At 46.3% G+C, this 21795-nt stretch overlaps 1 protein-coding gene across 1 annotated transcript in view; it reads right to left on the bottom strand.

Moving 5' to 3' along the window:
* The window catches only part of plxnd1 (plexin D1), a 357498-nt gene that overhangs the window by 33934 nt on the left and 301769 nt on the right, over positions 1-21795 (bottom strand). Inside the window, exons 20-27 of the mRNA XM_041191644.1 lie at positions 19631-19745; positions 19115-19222; positions 18259-18371; positions 17321-17443; positions 15972-16102; positions 10691-10889; positions 10048-10194; positions 3933-4089 (exon numbers count right to left, since the gene is read on the bottom strand). Of these exons, the coding sequence (XP_041047578.1) occupies positions 3933-4089; positions 10048-10194; positions 10691-10889; positions 15972-16102; positions 17321-17443; positions 18259-18371; positions 19115-19222; positions 19631-19745 (1093 nt within the window). The remainder of the gene's footprint in view (positions 1-3932; positions 4090-10047; positions 10195-10690; positions 10890-15971; positions 16103-17320; positions 17444-18258; positions 18372-19114; positions 19223-19630; positions 19746-21795) is intronic.

Here is a 21795-nt window from a genome sequence, read left to right as displayed (position 1 = left end):
AGTGTCTGGGGCTTATATAGTGCGCTGGGCACAGTTCCAGTGGTTTACACAGTGCACTGGGCTCACTGCCTCGGGTTCACACAGTGCACAGGGCTCACTGCCTCGGGTTTACACAGTGCACAGGGCTCACTGCCTCGGGTTTACACAGTGCACTGGGCTCACTGCCTCGGGTTTACACAGTGCACAGGGCTCACTGCCTCGGGTTTACACAGTGCACAGGGCTCACTGCCTCGGGTTTACACAGTGCACTGGGCTCACTGCCTCGGGTTTACACAGTGCACAGGGCTCACTGCCTCGGGTTTACGCAGTGCACTGGGCTCACTGCCTCGGGTTTACACAGTGCACTGGGCTCACTGCCTCGGGTTTACACAGTGCACAGGGCTCACTGCCTCGGGTTTACGCAGTGCACTGGGCTCACTGCCTCGGGTTTACGCAGTGCACTGGGCTCACTGCCTCGGGTTTACACAGTGCACAGGGCTCACTGCCTCGGGTTTACGCAGTGCACTGGGCTCACTGCCTCGGGTTTACACAGTGCACAGGGCTCACTGCCTCGGGTTTACACAGTGCACTGGGCTCACTGCCTCGGGTTTACACAGTGCACAGGGCTCACTGCCTCGGGTTTACACAGTGCACTGGGCTCACTGCCTCGGGTTTACACAGTGCACTGGGCTCACTGCCTCGGGTTTACGCAGTGCACTGGGCTCACTGCCTCGGGTTTACGCAGTGCACTGGGCTCACTGCCTCGGGTTTACACAGTGCACAGGGCTCACTGCCTCGGGTTTACGCAGTGCACAGGGCTCACTGCCTCGGGTTTACACAGTGCACTGGGCTCACTGCCTCGGGTTTACACAGTGCACTGGGCTCACTGCCTCGGGTTTACACAGTGCACTGGGCTCACTTCCTCGGGTTTACACAGTGCACTGGGCTCACTGCCTCGGGTTTACACAGTGCACAGGGCTCACTGCCTCGGGTTTACGCAGTGCACTGGGCTCACTGCCTCGGGTTTACGCATTGCACTGGGCTCACTGCCTCGGGTTTACGCATTGCACTGGGCTCACTGCCTCGGGTTTACGCAGTGCACTGGGCTCACTGCCTCGGGTTTACACAGTGCACTGGGCTCACTGCCTCGGGTTTACGCACTGCACAGGGCTCACTGCCTCGGGTTTACGCAGTGCACAGGGCTCACTGCTCGGGTTTAAGCAGTGCACTGGGCTCACTGCCTCGGGTTTACACAGTGCACTGGGCTCACTGCCTCGGGTTTACACAGTGCACTGGGCTCACTGCCTCGGGTTTACACAGTGTACTGGGCTCACTGCCTCGGGTTTACACAGTGCACTGGGCTCACTGCCTCGGGTTTACACAGTGCACTGGGCTCACTGCCTCGGGTTTACACAGTACACTGGGCTCACTGCCTCGGGTTTACACAGTGCACTGGGCTCACTGCCTCGGGTTTACACAGTGCACTGGGCTCACTGCCTCGGGTTTTCACAGTGCACAGGGCTCACGGCCTCGGGTTTACACAGTGCACTGGGCTCACTGCCTCGGGTTTACGCAGTGCACAGGGCTCACTGCCTCGGGTTTACGCAGTGCACTGTGCTCACTGCCTCGGGTTTACGCAGTGCACTGGGCTCACTGCCTCGGGTTTACGCAGTGCACTGGGCTCACTGCCTCGGGTTTACGCATTGCACTGGGCTCACTGCCTCGGGTTTACGCAGTGCACAGGGCTCACTGCCTCGGGTTTACGCAGTGCACAGGGCTCACTGCCTCGGGTTTACGCAGTGCACTGGGCTCACTGCCTCGGGTTTACGCAGTGCACTGGGCTCACTGCCTCGGGTTTACGCAGTGCACAGGGCTCACTGCCTCGGGTTTACGCAGTGCACAGGGCTCACTGCCTCGGGTTTACGCAGTGCACTGGGCTCACTGTCTCGGGTTTACACAGTGCACTGGGCTCACTGCCTCGGGTTTACGCAGTGCACTGTGCTCACTGCCTCGGGTTTACACAGTGCACTGGGCTCACTGCCTCAGGTTTACACAGTGCACAGGGCTCACTGCCTCGGGTTTACACATTGCACTGGGCTCACTGCCTCGGTTTTACACAGTGCACTGGGCTCACTGCCTCGGGTTTACACAGTGCACAGGGCTCACTGCCTCGGGTTTACACAGTGCATTGGGCTCACTGCCTCGGGTTTACACAGTGCATTGGGCTCACTGCCTCGGGTTTACACAGTGCATTGGTCCTGGTCCCGGAGGTTTACATTGTGCGCTGGACCCAGTGTCTGGGGCTTATATAGTGCGCTGGGCACAGTTCCAGTGTTTTACACAGTGCACTGGGTCCAGTGCCTGGGGTTCACACAGTGTCCTGTACCCAGAGCCTGGGGTTTACACAGTGCGCTGTGCCCAGTGCCTAGGGCTCACACAGTCCATTGGGTCCAGGGCCTGGGGTTTACACAATGTACTGAGCCCGGTCCCTGGGATTCAAACAGCGTGCTGGGCTCGATCCCTGGGGTTCACACAGTGCACCAGGCCTATTCCTGGGGCTCACACAGTGTACTGGGCCCAGTGCCTGGGGTTCACGCAGTGCACTGGGCTCACTGCCTCGGGTTTACACAGTGCACTGGGCTCACTGCCTCGGGTTTACGCAGTGCACTGGGCTCACTGCCTCGGGTTTACGCAGTGCACAGGGCTCACTGCCTCGGGTTTACGCAGTGCACAGGGCTCACTGCCTCGGGTTTACGCAGTGCACTGGGCTCACTGCCTCGGGTTTACACAGTGCACTGGGCTCACTGCCTCGGGTTTACGCAGTGCACTGTGCTCACTGCCTCGGGTTTACACAGTGCACAGGGCTCACTGCCTCGGGTTTACGCAGTGCACTGGGCTCACTGCCTCGGGTATACACAGTGCACTGGGCTCACTGCCTCGGGTTTACGCAGTGCACTGTGCTCACTGCCTCGGGTTTACACAGTGCACTGGGCTCACTGCCTCAGGTTTACACAGTGCACAGGGCTCACTGCCTCGGGTTTACACAGTGCACTGGGCTCACTGCCTTGGTTTTACACAGTGCACTGGGCTCACTGCCTCGGGTTTACACAGTGCACAGGGCTCCCTGCCTCGGGTTTACACAGTGCATTGGGCTCAATGCCTCGGGTTTACACAGTGCATTGGTCCTGGTCCCGGAGGTTTACATTGTGCGCTGGACCCAGTGTCTGGGGCTTATATAGTGCGCTGGGCACAGTTCCAGTGTTTTACACAGTGCACTGGGTCCAGTGCCTGGGGTTCACACAGTGTCCTGTACCCAGAGCCTGGGGTTTACACAGTGCGCTGTGCCCAGTGCCTAGGGCTCACACAGTCCATTGGGTCCAGTGCCTGGGGTTTACACAATGTACTGAGCCCGGTCCCTGGGATTCAAACAGCGTGCTGGGCTCGATCCCTGGTGTTCACACAGTGCACCAGGCCTATTCCTGGGGCTCACACAGTGTACTGGGCCCAGTGCCTGGGGTTCACGCAGTGTGCTGGGCCCAGTGCCTGGGGTTCACACAGTGTGCTGGGCCCAGTGCCTGGGGTTCACGCAGTGTGCTGGGCCCAGTGCCTGGGGTTCACACAGTGTACCTGGCCCAGTGCCTGGGGTTCATGCAGTGTGCTGGGCCCAGTGCCTGGGGTTCACGCAGTGTGCTGGGCCCAGTGCTTGGGGTTCACACAGTGTACTGGGCCCAGTGCCTGGGGTTCACGCAGCACGCTGGGCCTGATGACTAAGGTTCACAGTGCACTGGGCCCAGTGCCTGGGGTTCAGTCTGTTGAGATTCAGAAGCCTTCCTGCGATGACAGAGAACTGAGGGAAGAACTCATCTTTTCACGTGGAGAGGAAGTAATGGATGTTTTCATTGTTTCTCTGTCTCACTTTATTTCACAAGATTAGAAACACGAGAAACACTTACCCAGATCCACATCTTCCACTCTGGGCCACTGGGAGAAAGGCACATTTTTGTAAAATCCTTCCAGAATCTTCTCCTTGACTTGGCTGATGGAGTCACTGTCCATGACTCGGACTGTGATGGAGTCCATACCGCACCCTTGGAATGACACATTCAGGTTCTGTTGGAATGCAGGGATGGACAGTTTATATTTACAGTCTTTCAGCAGGGGACTGGGTGAAGAAACTCCAAACTATCGGGGAGTATTGGGGGGAGGCGTTGGGCCTGTCCTGCCCAGGTTTCGGAACAGGAAGAGACCACTTCAGTCCCTTGTGCCTGTCTCAGCACTCAGTGACATCATGGCTAATCTGCGATCTAACTGCATAAACCTGTCTTTGACTCATATTCCTTAACACTTTGATTTTAAAAATATCTACCTCAGATTTCAAATTCACAATTGATCTAGCATCAATTGTCATTTGCAGAAGAGAGTTCCAAACTTCTACTCTTATTGTGTAGAATTGTTTCTTAATTTCACTGCAGAAGGCTTTAATTTTTAAACTTATGCCCTCTCTGTATTATGTTGTGTGGTTCCCAGGAGTTTGAAATGATCACACTTTTAGACACAAAAACTGGAGCTTTCACCAAGTGTCTTTTTCCAAATTCTCACCAGGGGTTTGGCAGAACAATACATTATTGTTTTGGTACACTGACCGTAGTGCAGTGAGTGATGTGGTACTCAGTTTATACATGTATATTAACACATCATGATATATTTCCTAAATCATATTGGAATGATATAAAAATGTAAAATCCCTCTTTAGAAAAATAAAATGCCTCTTCACATCAACATACTGTTTCAATCATTATCTCTTCCTTATGCCTAAAGAAAATTTACAATCAACTTTTATAATTAAACATATAATTCCAAAGTTTAAAGCTCTTTTATAGCTTGTTTTTTTCTCAATAAGCATTACTGAGGGTATTGCTCAGGGGGTAGGGAGTTGTGCCACCATCTCATGGGTTTGGTATTCATCACTCTCGGTGATGAGCTAATGTGTTGTGTGATGTTCTGAGTGTTGCTCCTAATGATGTTGATATCATAACGCTTATTGGTGTTGTCCCGCTGGTTAGTGATGTTGCTGGTGTTGTGGTGTTGCTAGTTAGTGATGTTGTCTTGCTGGTTAGTGATGTTGCCGGTGACATTGATGTCTCACCGGTTAATGATGTTGTGCCAGTTAGTGATGTTGCCTTGCTAATTAGTGAGGTTGCTGGTATTGTGGTGTTGCTGGTTAGCGGTGTTGCTGGTTAGTGTTGGGTGTAGGTTGAATATGGACTCTATTTCTTCTAATTTGCTTATCAGTTTTGGTGTCATTAATGTATGACCTTGGAGTCTCAGCTTCACCAACAACTTTTCCTGAGTTCCAGGTGTTCATGATCGGATCCTGTACATGTACAGTTTGTCCTCTCAACAATTCAGGCAGGGATTTGGAGTGCTAGTTGAAGTGCTGACCTCCTTCTCCTACCTGTGCATCAGTGAGTTGTTTTATTCCTCCTGGTCACTTGGAGGGAATATCTAGATTGGCAAAGTTGTCTTATACTTTTTTTCCATTCAACACCTTGGCAGGTGATTTCATGCCTTGAGAGGGGCTAGATTAGAGTGACAAGACAGTAGGTTTGGGTCTTCCTTTGTCTCCCAGCGTGAGGGTTCTCTTGATTGTCTGAATGTGTCTTTCAATAAACCTGTGTCCCCTTGGGTAACGTGGTGATGAGGTTATGTTGTTGAACCCATACTGTTGAGTGAATTCTTTAAATTCTCTGGAAGTGAACTGGGTTCCATTATCACATATTACTCTTTCAGGAATCCCTTGCTCAGCAAATAGAACTTGTATTGCTGAGATGATTGTTGTGGCTCTCAAATCTTTCACCTTTCTGATAAAAGGGAAATTTGAGCTGTATTCTGCAACTATGAGATATCATTCTTGATTGTATGCGAATAAATTGGCTCCCACTCTATGACATGGTCTGAGTGGTACTTCAGTAGCTATCATTTCCTCATTCTGCTGTGCTTTTCTGCACTTCTGACATACGCTACATGTAGATACCACTCCTTCAATGTCTTTGTAGATGCCTATCCAGTACAAAGCTGATCTGGCTCTGAGCTTACACTTTTCCATTTCCATGTGATCTTCATGCATCTTCAGAAGTTCTTTCTGCATCATTTTGGGTGCGATTATTCTGGATCTGACTAGCAGAACATCATCTTCTAGTGAGATGCCATCTCTGCCAGACCAGATGATGGATCTTTATATCAAGATCTTCTGTCTCATAGTTTACATAGTTGGTTCTTCGCAACTGCTCAAACCAGGATAGCAGGGCCATCTGTTTCAATGACATAGAACATACAGTTAACATCCTTTCCTTTGTGTGTCCCTCTGATTTGGATTGTTCCCAGCTGCCGAATCTCAGTTCCCCCTTATGCCATTAGTGTAATGTTGCTCAGTTTCAGAACAGCTGTCCTTGGGTATCCATTTAGTTCCAGATTTTCAGGAAAGATCTTCTGGGAAATTCTGAGCAGGATGAATGTTACTCTGTGCCCCAGTATCAAGCTTCAGCTTCAGATTTATGGTTGTGGGCTTATTTCTCACCCTCTTCCTGATCTGAATGTTTGTGTGAATTTATTTTCTCTGGGAACTGTCACATCCAGCCATTTCATGAAGTTGTATGGTTCCTATGCCGTATCCTCAAACTCATTGCCATCTTCCAGACCATGGATGTTTTTGTTTCTTTTACTTTTCATTCATCCTGTTGCTGTCTTCGATAACTCGTTTACCACCTCCTTTCTTGGTTCTGCACTTCTTTTCCCAGCAATTTGGCTTTCCACAAGCTCTGCAATTTAATCCATTTCCTTCTGTCTGTGAACTCATGTGGTTGTCCACAACTCTTGCTCATCTTTCTCTCTGTCTGGTATGCATTCCTGTGTTACTGTTTCACTGCATCAAACCTGCTGCCTTTCTCTTGACTTCACAAAAGCTAACCGTTTGGGTAGTCAGCATCTTCATCTGTCTACTCATGGCTTCGTGCACTCTGGCACTGTCCAGTCTGCAATACTGTAAGCTTGTCCTCTCCAATCAGAGCTTTTTATCCTTCAGAGAGCGCAGGGCTCCAAATGAGCTGGTCTGCCAGCCTTCCATCTGTTTCTCTGACTTAAACACTTGCTGGTTACATTTCTGAATCTCATTCAAAAAACTGCCAATAGCTCTAGTGGTTCCTGTCTCATGCTCTGAAATTCATGGTGGTGGATCCGATGGTTTGGCCAAGGCTGGAGAAGTGTGCTGAATTTCTCAGTTTTTGGCTTGGTATTTTTATTGTCTTCGCTTATTCCTCGGCTATTGAAAACACCTTTCTTGTCCAGAAAAGGATGTTGCTGACCCTTTCTTCTTCATTTGTGCCTTTTGGAAAACCACTGAATGTCAATCTGCCATTTTAAAAAAATTTCTCAAATGTCTCCTCGACATCATTGTCCTTCCCCTTCATGGTGGGCTGCGCATTGCGCACTCGCTGCTGCAGGGGCCACCATTTCATCTTCACACAATTCACTCCATTTTTTCTCTCTCTCATTCAGGTTTATTTTTCAATCTAAGTCAGCATTATATTCTTTTAAAATGCTTGGGTTTTTTACTCATAGATGCCCACTGCCACCTTCTTTGTGATTGCAAGAAAATCAAACCAATCTCACTTTGAGACACGAAATGCTGGCACTAACATCAAGTGTATTTTCCAGATCTCACCTTGTGCTGTGGAATGATATATTGTTCTTTTCCTACACTGACTGTAGTGCAGTAGTGAGTGATACTCTGGCTATACATGTACACCCATGCTTGTCAATATTCTTCCAAAATCATGTTGGAATAATATTACAATCTATTTCCACTAATATCTTGAAAGCTTTAATCAAACCATCCCTTAACCTGCTGATTCCCAGCAAATACTACACCCCCCCTTAAATACTTGCAATTTTAGCCTTGGAGTCCAGGTTTCATTCTGGTAAACCTAGGCGAGAATTTTTGGCTCAACGAGCTGGTGCACACCCTACCCGACTGAGCGTAAAACGACGCACAATGACATTAGGCGATCATCCTGACATCATTGCGTACTTGCACGATATTTCAGTCGGCGGGTGTGCGCCAGAGTCATCAGTGTGCCCGACAATTATAAGGCCTATTAAGGACAGTAAAAAGGTAATTAAAAGAAAATTTTCACTGCCTGTCCAGCCTTACAGTTGGTGGGCAGGCAAAAAGGCCAAACGGCCTTTGTATCTTTTGGAAACCGCATCCACGGGCCGGATGAGGTTTCCAACAGCAAAACAAAATCAAAATTTTAAAATTTAATTCATAACCTGTCCCTGCTCATGGGGACATGTTTAATAATATTTTATAAACCTTTATTTTTTATTTTTAAAATCTGTTCATCTCCCTGAGGTGGCTCAGTGCCTCAGGGAGGTTTTCAAGTGCAAACTCATGCACATGCTCGAAGTTCGCTCTCACCCTCATCCCCGTTCCCTCCACACAGGCAGTGCTGAGCACTGCTGCTTGCATTTCATGCTGGGTAGGTCTTAATTGGCCCATAGCATGAAATCACGGTCCGGCCCTGACCTCCCCTGCCCGCCCCTGCTAAGCTCGCCCGACAATGGAAAAATCCTCCCCTACACTGCACTGCCTCCAAAGTCAATATATCTTCCCTAAGGTGTGGTGCCCAGAACTGCTCACAGTAACTCCAGGTGCAGTCTAGCCAGGGCTTTGTATCTGAAACATGACTTCTATCCTCCTGTATTCTAGATTTCTAAACATGAAGGCCACCTCTCTGATTATTTTCTGAACTTGTTCCTGACATTTTAATGACCTGATTACCTGGACCCCAAGATTTCTTTGGTCCTCCAGTTGTTTCTATCCTTTCACCATGTACCCTGTTCTATCCTTTTTCAGTCTAAAGTGGATGACCTCATGTTTAAAATCCTTTGCCACATTATTGTCCATTCACTTACAATATCAATACCTCTCTGTGATGTTACACTTTCATATACACTGCTCACAGTGGCACCTATCTGTGTGTCAGTGGTTAAATTTGGATGTGTGACATTCTATCCCAGCATCCAAGTTATGTTGGGTTGGCCAAGTTGGTGGTGATTATTCCAAATACCATGCACACAGTTTCTGTTCTGGGGCAGGAGATGGTTTGTGGTCTGCTGCACCTCCCCAGAACATTTTAGAATCATGGAATGACAATGCACTGGAGGAAGCCCTTCAGCCCATTGTGTCTGTGCCAGCTCTTTGAAAGGGATATCCATAGTCCCACTCCCCTTTGCTCTTTGTCCATAGCCCTGCTAATTTTACCAGCTCAAGTATTTATCCAAGCCCCTTTTGAAACTTTCTGTTGAATCTGCTTCTATTAACCTTTTCAGGAAAGCATTGCATAACAACCATCGTAAGAACTCTCATTGGATGTGGTTCGCAGCATTTTGAAAAGATTTCAGGTGTGTACATCTCCTCACAAGAGAGAATATAGCAAATTGAACTGGACTGAGTCCTAACAGTGAAACAGGCACATTGTAACAATAGATTAATTAATTAATCAAATGCTTCCCTAAAAAAGTAATGGGATAATTTGTGTCAATAAACACTGCATCAATCACGATGACTTGCTACATTAACTGCTGAACATTGACTGTGTTTATTTGATTCTTGTTAAATTATCAGTAAATTATCAGAGTATGGGGTTGTCCCCTAATGCCAATACCAGTCAAAGCTAATCTGTTCGCTCATTGATTCAAATTTTCAGAACAATTGATTAATTTGTCAAACTTCTGCACACACTTCATTTCATATTTCTATTATGAATTCCACAGATCTTGTTCGTAATGGAAACTCTCTATGTAAACTAGTCACATTGTAATTACACTTTCCTGTCAATAGGGGTACATCAGCCCCAAGCCTGACACTGAACCATGGCCTTGGATCGTGATGCCAACCCCTGGTTGATCCCCAGTCCCCAATCCTGTTTTTAGACCTGTCCCCCAGGACCACTATTACTATGAGCCAGTGCCACTGTTCCAGTCCACTGTGCTCCTCCTATTTCATACCATTGGCCTTGCTTCAATATTTTCTCGTAGCAGCCACTCTTCATTCAGAGTGTACCGAGCTTTTCCCGTAATGGCATCCACCGAACCTTTGTTAATTTGCTGCTTCATGGCACAGAGTAACAAGAAGAAGGGCTCACCCACCGTCTCCTGTAACACAGACGCAAACAGTGAAAGATGTGGCTCAGTGTAGGTAGAATGTTACATCCACATTAGAGTACAGCATCACCGGTACAGTCACCAGGTACAGTGTCACCAGGCACAGTGTCACCGGGTACAGTGTCACTGGGTACAGTGTCATGGTGCCTGGGTGTCACTAGATAGGGGCATCCACAAGGTACGTGGGAAGAGTGGAATGCTCTGAGGGAAAGAGGAGTCTGAGGCCTGTGTTTCCCGTTGGGATTTCCTTCATGTGGTGTCTTGCTCTGTCGTACACTCGCTCATTTGTGAATTATTGCAATTAGTCAATACTCCATTAGAGTTATATATTACGATTAGTCTAGGTGATTGTAGATGAGTCTTGGCCTTTTATCCTGGAGTGATCCCTATTTTCCGATGTATTCCCCAGCCTGCCATGTGACTGAGAGGAATGGGGGCGTGACAGTGATGGAAAGGACAATAGATGAGGAGATGATGCAGACTGTACCTTGAGGAAGCTATACATGCAGATGGACATCCAGTTGGTCAGCATCTTCTCCACCACCGACTCTGTTCTTCGCAGCATCAGCTTGGGGTTCTTGGAAGCAGAAGCATCAATGAGATCCACCAGCAGATCCTTCATGATACTGGTGTAGTATTCCAACTTGCCGTGCAGTGCAATGGTCAGCAAAGATGCCAAATTACACCTGGGGATAAACAGCACCATTTGTATTTGGACTTTAATCCTGTTTCCAGGAGTTGAGTGACCTACTTCTTTTCCGGCTTCCCAGTGAATGTGGTGCTGAACTGCCACCCTTGCACAATGCTGATTATGGACCTCAGTCAGGTTAGCTGGTTGGATGGGGATAGTGGCAGACTGTAATTGGCCTCAGCACCCTGAGTTAGAGGAAGAAATCAGCTTGGGTTTCTTCATCTTGCTGTTGGGGATAATTGTGACTTTGGCGAGATTGGATCAGCCACCCATAAGACATAGGATGATACAGCACAGGAGGCTATTCAGCCCAACATGTCTTTGATGGCTCTTGAACTGCCATCCAATTAGTTCCCTGCTTTGTGAAAGTTATTATTGAATTTGCTTCCTGTGCCCTAGGCAATACATTCTTGATCATAAAATTCACTGTGGAAAAATATTCTCATGTTGTCTTTGGCTCTTTGGCCAGTGACCATAAATCTGCGTCCTTTGGTTACCAGCCAGTGCAAAGAGTTTGTCCTTATTCACTCTTCCAAAACCATTGATAATTTTGAACAACTCTTAACAAATCTCCTTACATTCTTCTCTGAGAACACCCCCAGCTACTTCAGTCTCTCAATGTAACTGAAGTTCCTCATCCCTGGAACCATTCTCATGAATATTTTCTGCACTGTCTCTAAAGCCTTCACATCCTTCCTACAATGTCATTCCCAGAACTGGACACAATATTCCAGTTGAGGTGGAACCAGCATTTCATTAAGTGTCATTTCTCCAAATTCTCATTTCCATTGGTTTTGGTTTCAATGCCACCCACACGCAGACAGATGTCAATGACCCCATTGTGAACTCTCACAGGGAGCTATGCAAATGCAGCAGGTTATAGCATTCAGGAGGGTAGATGAGTAAAACCGGTGAAGCAGACCTAACAGGCCAAAAGGAATGGGTGACCACCCACAAAAGAGGGAGAGAGAAAGAGTGAGGGAGGCTAAGAGACTCCTGTCAATCTGCTTCTTGGGACAAAGGTGACTGCATAGGGCAGGAACGTTCAATGGACAAGAGGAAAGAGGGTCAAGTGGGCAGAGGTTTCCAATAGACAATGGGAGACATGGCTTCTGCTGGTGCCAGGGTGAAGAGAAAGAGAATGAAGGAGGACAGCCAGAGGTCGTGGCTTCTAGAAGAAGCAATAAGATAGGACAGGGGCCTGCAAGGAAGGTCTGGGGTGGTAGGTTCTAGGGTATAGGGTATGAGTCCAATATTAACCTTCTAAGGAGCTATGAAAGGGTTAATACTCATGGGGAATATCGTGTGCTTGTGATAAAGGGATGGCAATAATCATGATTGATTTTAATCTACATATAAACTGGAAAAATCAGATTGGCAGTAGTAGCCTGGATGAAGAGTTCTTAGAATGCTTTCAAGATAGTTTCTTAGAGCAGCACATTCTGGAACCAACCAGAGAGCAGGTTATATTAGATTTGGTAATGTGTAATGTGACAGGATTAATTAATGACCTCAGAGTAAAGGAACCACTAGGTAGCAGTGACCACAATATGAATGAATTTTACATCCAGTTTGAAAGGGAGAAGAGTGGGTCTAAGACTAGTATCTTAAACTTAAATAAGGGCAACTATGTGGGCATGAAAGCTGAGCTAGCTGAAGTGAACTGGGATAATAGGCTAGAGGATAGATCAATAGAGAAGCAGTGGCAGACATTTAAGGGAATAATTCAGAGTATTCAGAATAAATATATGCCTGCTATAAAGAAAAATTATAAAGGGAGGACCCACAGTCCATGATTAACTAAAGAGGTTAAGGAAAGTATCAACCTTGAGGAAAAAGTATATAACTGCAAAGATGAGTGACAGGACAGATGATTGGTCAGAATATAAAGGCAGGCAGAGAATGACCAAAAGGTTAATCAGGAGAAAGAAATTAAAGTATGAGAGGATGTTAGCTAGAAATGTAAAAGCGGAAAGCAAGAGTTTCGACAGGTATTTAAACAGGAGAAGAGCAGGTAAAGTGAATGTTGGTCCTCTAGAGAGTGAAAATCAGGAGTTAATAGCAGATAATAAGGAAATGGTGGATGAAATGAACAAATATTTTGCTTCTGTCTTCACTATAGAGGATACAAAAAACATTCCTGTAATAGCTGCAAATTAGGAAGTGGAAGGGAGAGGGGAACTTGGTGAAATCCCAATCACTAGGGAAGAGGTACTGAGCAAACTGATGGAGCTGCTGCTGACAAGTCTCTGGGTCCCGATGGACTTCACCTTAGGGTCTTAAAAAGTTGGCTAATGAGGTAGTCAATGCGTTGGTGTTAATTTTCCAAAATTCCCTAGATTCTGGAAAGGTTCCATCAGACTGGAAGGTAGCAAATACTTAAGAAGAAAGGGAGGCAGAAAACAGGAAACTATAGGCCAGTTAGCTTGACGTCTGTCGTGGGGAAGGTGTTAAGATCAATCAATAAGGATCTGGGTACTTAGGAAAACTCAAGGTGATTGGGAAGAGTCAGCATGGTTTTGTGAAAGGGAAATCATGTTTAACCAATTTACTGAAGTTCTTTGAAGTAGCAAGATGTGCTATGGATAAAGGGGAGCCTGTAGACATACTTTCCAGAAGACATTTGATAAGGTGCCATATTAAAGATTATTGTGGAAAATAAAAGCTCATAGTGTAGGGGGTAACACATTGGATAGAAGATTGGCTGGCTAACAGGAAGCAGAGAGTATACATAAATGGGTCTTTTTCGGATTGGCAGGATGTGGTGAGTGGAGTTCCACAGGGGTCTGTGCTGGGGCCTCAACTTTTTATGATTTACATCAATGATTCAGATGGGGGGAGTGAAGACATGGTAGCTAAATTTGCAGATGACACAAAGATAGGTAGGAAAGTATGTTGTGAAGAGAACATGATGAGGTTGCAGATGGATATAGACAGGTTGAGTGAGTGGGCAAAGATCTGGCAAATGGAGTTTAATGTGGGAAAATGTGAAATTGTTCACTTTGGCAGGAAGAATTGTCATGAAGATATTAATGTATGTAATGTTATTGGGAATTATTTTAAATTGGACTTGTAATAAGGTCTGTGTCTGTGGGTGTGTGTGTGTGTCTTAATTGGATTAAAGCCAGCTAGTCTGGGTGCTTTGATGTATAGTAGTTTAGAGATGTAAACAGTAAGGTAGAGGGGATATTTGCATTTTGTTGAATAAACCATTCAAAGACTGGGGGTGAAATCTTGTACCTAACAAAGAGACACCAAGCAATATGCTTATATTACTAATAAATTTGGTACTATGAAAGGGGTTTTGTTGTTAGAAGAGGTGGAGTTCATAGGGCCTGGTGATACAATGAGGAGTTACATTCAAAGGGAAGACTAGGTATATACAGGAAAGAGTTTTGTGTGTGCAGGGCAGAGGCAGGCAACCTGTAAGCCTATAACAGTGCGAAGGAACAAATTGAAAGAAACCTCATTTTGAATTTGCAAGATAGAATGTGCTTTGCCTGGTGTCTGTTTAAGTCCATGGGTCATTGTTGCCTTGGTGAAGATTTACCTAGGAGTGATTAATTTGGGGATTTGTTTAATAGTTATTATGGTAGTAATTTGTAGACACGTGTATATGTTTAAATTTATTAAATTAATAAATTATTAATTTAATTTATATAAAAATAATCTCTGGAGGCTTGGCGGTTTTATTCCTGAATTCAGAGCTGCATCTCAAACATATCAATGGAAAATATAGAATATGACAGTTACTTCAAGTTTTCCTCTGGGATTTTAAATAACTCAGCCTTTACCAACTGCTGTGTCATAACCCAATAAAAAAGCAGAGTATTACTTAAATGGAGAACAGCTGCATAATTCTGAGGTGCAGAGGGCTCTAGGTGTTCTAGTACATGAGTCACAAAAAGTTAGTATGTAGGTACAGCAAGTAATTAAGAAGGCTAATGGAATGCTATCCTTTATTATGAGAAGGATTGAACATAAAAGTTAGCATGTTATGCTTCAGTTATACAGGGCATTGGTGAGACTGCACCTCCAATACTGTGTGCAGTTTTGGTCTCCTTATTTAAGGAAGGATGTAAATGCTTTGCGGGCAGTTCAGGAGAGGTTTACTAGGTTGATACCTGGAATGAGTGGGCTGTCTTATGAGGAAAGGTTGGACAGGCTGGGCTTGTTTCCACTGGGGTTTAGAAGAGTGAGGGGTGATTTGATTGAAGTATACAAGATCCTGAATGGTCTTGACAAGGTGGACATTGAAAGGATGTTTCCTCTTGTGAGTGAGTCCAGAGCTAAGGGGCACTGTTTTAAAATTTGGGCAGAGATGAGGAGAATTTTTTTCTCTAAGGGTTGTGCAACTTTGGAATTCTCTGCCTCAGAAAGTGGTGGAGGCAGCATCACTGAATATTTTAAGATGGAGGTAGATTGATTCCCTTGCCTAACAAGTATCAAAGGTTATCCGGGGTAGATGGGAATGTGGAATTAGAAACACAAACAGATCAGCCATGATTTTATTGAATGGTGGAGCAGGCTCGAGGGGCTGAATGGCCTACATCTGCTCCTATTTCCTATGTTTGTATATTCGTGATGGATTACTGAAGTGGGAGAGTGTTCTTAGCTCCTCCTCCTTTACAATACAGTCCTTATGTCCCAGAGCAACTGTTACCAGGGGCAACCCAGGAAGCTGGCGGTAGGTCGTGTGTTTGGACCTCCTTCAGACTGGACCATCAGAAGGGGATGGGTAGGGTGCTGAAGAAGGCGAGGGAGAGAGACGATTGGACATCTCTTTTCTCGGTCATCTTGTGGATTGTTTGGCTGTGATACCTTCTACTTTCCAATTGCTTTCAGAAAACCTCGAGAACAGAACAGATACAGTGAACGTGGGCAACAGAGAGGAGAGAAGGGGGAACCTGTCACCTGCACCTGCCCTGGCCTACACTTGATTTCAGTCCCACAATATATTGTTGACTCTAAGTGCCCTGTGAGCAATCTGCTCAGTGAACATTACCGCCTTCTCAGGGCAATGAAGGTTGGGTGTTAAATGGAGCCTTGTAAGCGAGTGTCAACACTACATGCATACCTGTCCCTCACTGCAAAATCCTTTTGCTGTTCTAGTGCATGGACAAAGGTAACAAGAAAGTGCTTGTTGTTCAGTAGCAGTGAGAACAAGCTGATTCCCTCCTCCATGTTCTGCCGACAGTTTTCAGGAACCTAAAACATAGAGAACGGGAAATTGATGCTAAAGACAGGAATCAAACCAAAGAACAGAAAGAGGAGATGCAGGGAAAGGAGTCAGTTCAAGTAGTACAGGGCCAGTCCGAGAGTGGATCCCCCCTCACCTCGGTACAGGGTCAGTCCAAGGGTGGATCCCCCCTCACCCCAGTACAAGGTCAGCCCCAGAGTGTGGATTCAGTGTCATACAGGATTCAGAATCACTGGATTCAGTGTCACACCAGAATCAGCATTACTGGATTCAGTGTCACACAGGAGTCAGCATCACTGGATTCAGTGTCATGCTGGGGTCAGCATTACTGGATTTAATGTCACAACAGTCAGCATCATGGGGTTCAATGTCACACCAGAGTAAACATCACTGGATTCAGCATCACACCAGAGTTAGCACCATTGGATTCAGTGTCACGCAGGAGTCGGCATCATTCTGGAGTCACCTTCATTGGATTGAGTGTCACATTAAAAAGTCCCAAAACACAGTGTCACATTGCAATCAGCAACACGGGATTGAATGTCACGGAGGTGTCAGCATCACTGGATTCAGTGTCACACAAAAATTAGCATCAATGGATTCAGTGTCACATTAAAAAATCCCAAAATTCAGTGGTACACTGGAATCCACATCACTGAATTGAGTCTCACACTGGAGTCAGTGTCACCTTATTTAGTGTCACACCAGAGTCAGCATCACTGGATTCAGTCACACAGGAGTCGGTGTCACTGGATTCAGTGCCACACCAGAGTCAGCATCATTGGATTCAGTGTCACACCAGCGTCAGCATCACCCCAGAGTCAGTGTCACTGGATTCAGTGTCACATTAAAGTTGGCAACACTGGATTCAGTGTCACACTGGAGTTAGCATAACAGGATTCAGAGTGACACAGGGGTGTCACTGGATTTTGTGTCACACCAGAGTTAGCATTGCTGGATTTGGTGTTACGCAGGAGTCAGCGTTACCTGCTTCAATATCACATAGGAGTCAGTTTACTGGATTCACAGAATAACAGAATCTCACAGTGCAGAAGAGGCCCTTCGGCCCATCGAGTCTGCACCGACATGTGAGAAACAGTCTCACAACAGAGTCAGTGTCACTGCGTTCAATGTCAGATCACTGAATTCAGTGTTACATTAGAGTCTGTGTCACTGGATTCAGTAGCGCATTAATATTGTTTGGCGATTCATCATTTGAGTCTCACCTTCCAATCAAGCTGCAGCAGTGGGTGGGTCTCCGGTGGGCTCCTGGAGATGGCAGCTACCCTGGACTGGGAATTCAGCTGATGGAAGTGTTCAGGGGTCGGACTTTCACAATCAACCGAACACTGGAATACAGGATTGCACTGGCTAATTATCAATCCCAGGGCAATGGCTGGACAGGCAGTTTTAAAATAAATCACCATTAAAATAAATCACCCCCTCTAGTATAGAGCGAGTCTCACACTGACATCGAAGGGTTAAATCACTATCAGCTTCTTTTCTTCCCCATTGCTCAATTCTCTGTTTTTACCTCTTTCCTCGTTGGTTGTTTTCAGATTTTGTTACCCATACAATTAACCAATGGCTTTCACCCAAATCACATCACACTGAAAAACATCGCTCAAATTTACTCAAAACCAGTCACAGCCCAGCCATGAGAAATCTCACCAATCAGAGCCCATCAGTGAGAAATCTCACCAATCAGAGCCCATCAGTGAGAAATCTCACCAATCAGAGCCCATCAGTGAGAAATCTCACCAATCACAGCCCAGCAGAGAGAAATCTCACCAGTCACAGCCCAGCCGAGAGAAATCTCACCAATCACAGCCCAAACAAGGGAAATCTCACCAATCACAGCCCAGCCATCAGAAATCTCACCAATCACAGCCCAGCAGAGAAAAATCTCACCAATCACAGCCCAGCAGAGAAAAATCTCACCAGTCACAGTCCAGCCAAGAGAAATCTCACCAATCACAGCCCAGCCAAGAGAAATCTCACCAATCACAGCCCAGCAGAGAGAAATCTTATCCTATGCGGGTGGATGAAGTGAGTGGGAGAGCATATTGAAAGAGAGGAGAGTGAGAGAGGCATAAAGAGGAGTCCGGCCTCAAACCAGTGATCATGGAGCATGTCTAATGAGAGGAAATGCAAACAGACTCACTTTTGGGAAGAAGGTGCGAATGACGAAGTATTTATATTCCAGGAAGGGAATCCCCTGACTGCGGTTTAACTCCTTAGTCAGATCGGTCATATCTGTCTGCAACTCAGCAAAACCTGCAGCATCAGGGAAAGAAATAATTTCCTCATCAAATAGCAAGAAAGAGAAAGACCTCATTTTCATATCACAACCTCAGGACATCCCAAAGTGCTTTACAGCCAAGACCCTAGGACCACCCTGAGGAACTCCTGCAGTGATGTCCTGGAGCTGAGATGACTGACCTCCAAAAACCACAAACATCTTCCTTTATGCTAGGTATGACTCCACCAGCGGACAGTTTTCCCTCTGATTCCCATTGACTCCAGTTTTGCTGGGGCTCCTTAATGCCACACTTGATCAAATGCTGCCTTGATGTCAAGAGCAGTCACTCTTACCTCACCTCGGGAGGTCAGCTCTTTCGTCCATGTTTGAACTAAGGTTGTAATGAGGTCAGGAGCTGAGCGGCCCTGGCGGAACCCAAACTGGGCATCAGTGAGCAGGTTATTGCTGAGTAAGTGCTGCTTAATAGCACTGTCGATGTCCCCTTCCATCACTCTGATGAATGGGATAAATGTTTTCGGGTAAATTGTTGTACTTACATGTGAATAAATTATTAGCCTGACAATACAGTTGGCCTTCTGAAGTCATTGAAAAACCATTGCAATTGAGGTTTCATTGTTGAAGCTGTGCTGTGCTAATCTGTATCTAGTCAAAAATTAAAGCACGGGTCTAGTTTTGTCAGAGAGTAGGTGGGAGCGACTGTACTGCTATTTCCACAGGAACATGCAGGGAGAGAAGGCTTAAGCTTTTGAGCGTGTACCTTTACGGATCTCCTCCCGAATCTGAGCCTCCATCTCTTCCATCTGAAGCAGGGTCTTCTGCCGATATCGTTCTGCTCGCCGGCTTTTTGTACAGAAAACGACTAGAGCTGCAAAATACAAGGGCAGACATATAGGCTGCTGAATGTCAGGCTGAATATCGTCAGCTGCTCTGACACAAAGAGGAGGTTCTACCGATTGCAGAGCAATGCAGTCAGCTTCAAACAATCCATCACTCAGAAAGGAAGCAACATCAGGATAGGAGGAGGCCATTCAACCCATTTAGCCTGATACACAGAAACAGGAGATGACCATGTACACAGAGGGAAACAGTTAAAGAACTTCATCAGCCTCGTCATTGAATCAGATTCCATGACAGGGCCATTCATTTCTCTGCAATTCTCTCAGTGTGGAACAGGAGGAGCTGTGGTAATGTTTGTGTGAAGTGTCTTTCTGATCTGATGTTCTGCTGTAACATTTTGCTCTTTGCCCCATCCAGACTGAGGTGAGTTTCTTACCAATAGCACAAGCCAGCAGCAACATGGCACACACCACAATTGACACCACGATGGAGGTCTCACTCTCTCCCAGCTGCACCATCGCTATCGTCTCATTGTATTTACCCACATGTACCTGCAACACAATCCACACAGGTCAGTGAAACACAGCACATAGCAAACCAGCTGCGGTCCAGGAGTTATCAAACCCAATCTACATCAGGATACAGCACTTATGTACAGGATGTATAACCACAATAAAAAATTGTATTTGTATAACGCTCTAATGTTGTAAAATATCCCACACAGGAGCACTATGAAACAGATTTGCACCCTGAGCCACATGAGGAGATAGTATGTTGATCTGCCAGTCAGCAGGAAAGAGGTGTACATGGCTGACTGTGTGAAAGTGCACTGTCACCTTTTTATGATGGAGCAGCTGGGCCTCCCTCTCCTGCCTGCGGCAGAGAGCAAATGGTGAAGGAAGTTGGGAGGACTAGTGGTCAGGTGCAGGTGTAGTGAGGCTACACGCCCCCTGAGATCATTGGAGGAAGACATGTCCCTTGAGGCCTAGCAGCGCTCCAGTGTTCTGGTAGGTGCTCCATTGAGACGCATGTGTCAGTGTTTGTCTCCCAGCTGCTGGAACTGGGAAATCTGGGCCAGAAGACCAGAAACTTGATCAAAGAAGTATTTTTTAAAGAGTCATCAAGGAGAGAGGGGCTGAGACACAGAGAGGTTGAGGGCCCAGGCAGCTGAAGACACAGCCACCAGTGGTGAAGAGATTAAAATCAGGGATGCACAAGTGACCAGAATTGAAGGACTGCAGATATCTTGGAGACATGTGGGGCTGGGGTATATTACAGAGATAGGGAGGGGTGAGGCCATGGAGGGATTTGAAAACAAGGCTGAGAATTTTAGACTGAGGCTTTGTTGGACCTGGATCCAATGTTAAAAACAAAAAACTGCGGATGCTGGAAATCCAGAACAAAAACAGAATTACCTGGAAAAACTCAGCAGGTCTGGCAGCATCGGCGGAGAAGAAAAGAGTTGACGTTTCGAGTCCTCATGACCCTTCAACAGAACTAAGTAGAAACAGGAACGGGGTGAAATATAAGCTGGTTTAAGGTGTGTTTGTGTGTGTGTGGGGGGGTGGGGGTGGTGGGGGGGGGGGTGCTTGGGTGGGGGGAGAGAAGTGGAGTGGGGGTGTGGTTGTAGGGACAAACAAGCAGTGATAGAAGCAGATCATCAAAAGATGTCACAGACAACAGAACAAAAGAACACATAGGTGTTGACGTTGGTGATATTATCTAAACGAATGTGCTAATTAAGAATGGATGGTAGGGCACTCAAGGTATAGCTCTAGTGGGGGTGGGGGGAGCATAAAAGATTTAAAAATATTTAAAAATAATGGAAATAGGTGGGAAAAAGAAAAATCTATATAATTTATTGGAAAAAAACAAAAGGAAGGGGGAAGAAACAGAAAGGTGGTGGGGATGGAGGAGTGAGCTCAAGACCTAAAGTTGTTGAATTCAATATTCAGTCTGGAAGGCTGTAAAGTGCCTAGTCGGAAGATGAGGTGTTGTACCTCCCTCCTCCATCCCCACTCCCTTTCTGTTTCTTCCCCCTTCCTTTTGTTTTTTTCCAATAAATTATATAGTTTTTTTCTTTTCCCACCTATTTCCATTATTTTTAAGTATTTTTAAATCTTTTATGCTCCCCCACCCCCACTAGAGTTATACCTTGAGTGCCCTACCATCCATTCTTAATTAGCACATTCGTTTAGATAATATCACCAACTTCAACACCTCTGTGTTCTTTTGTTCTGTTGTCTGTGACATCTTTTGATGATCTGCTTCTATCACTGCTTGCTTGTCCCTACAACCACACCCCCCCTTCCACTTCTCTCCCCCCACCCAACCCCCCCTCCAAGCCACCACCCCCCCAACACACACACCTTAACCCAGCTTATATTTCACCCCTTTCCTGTTTCTACCTAGTTCTGTCGAAGGGTCATGAGGACTCAAAACGTCAACTCTTTTCTTCTCCGCAGATCTGCCAGACCTGCTGAGTTTTTCCAGGTAATTCTGTTTTTGTTCTGGATCCAATGTTGGTCAGCAAGTACAGGGACTTGAGTGAACAGGGTCTGCTGTGGGCAGCAGAATTTGGACGTCAAGTTAATGGAGGGT

Source organism: Carcharodon carcharias, chromosome 7, assembly GCF_017639515.1.
Source record: "Carcharodon carcharias isolate sCarCar2 chromosome 7, sCarCar2.pri, whole genome shotgun sequence".
Lineage (NCBI taxonomy): Eukaryota > Metazoa > Chordata > Chondrichthyes > Lamniformes > Lamnidae > Carcharodon > Carcharodon carcharias.
Note: the sequence above shows the minus strand (reverse complement) of the source record. Positions and strands in the feature narration are given on the sequence as shown.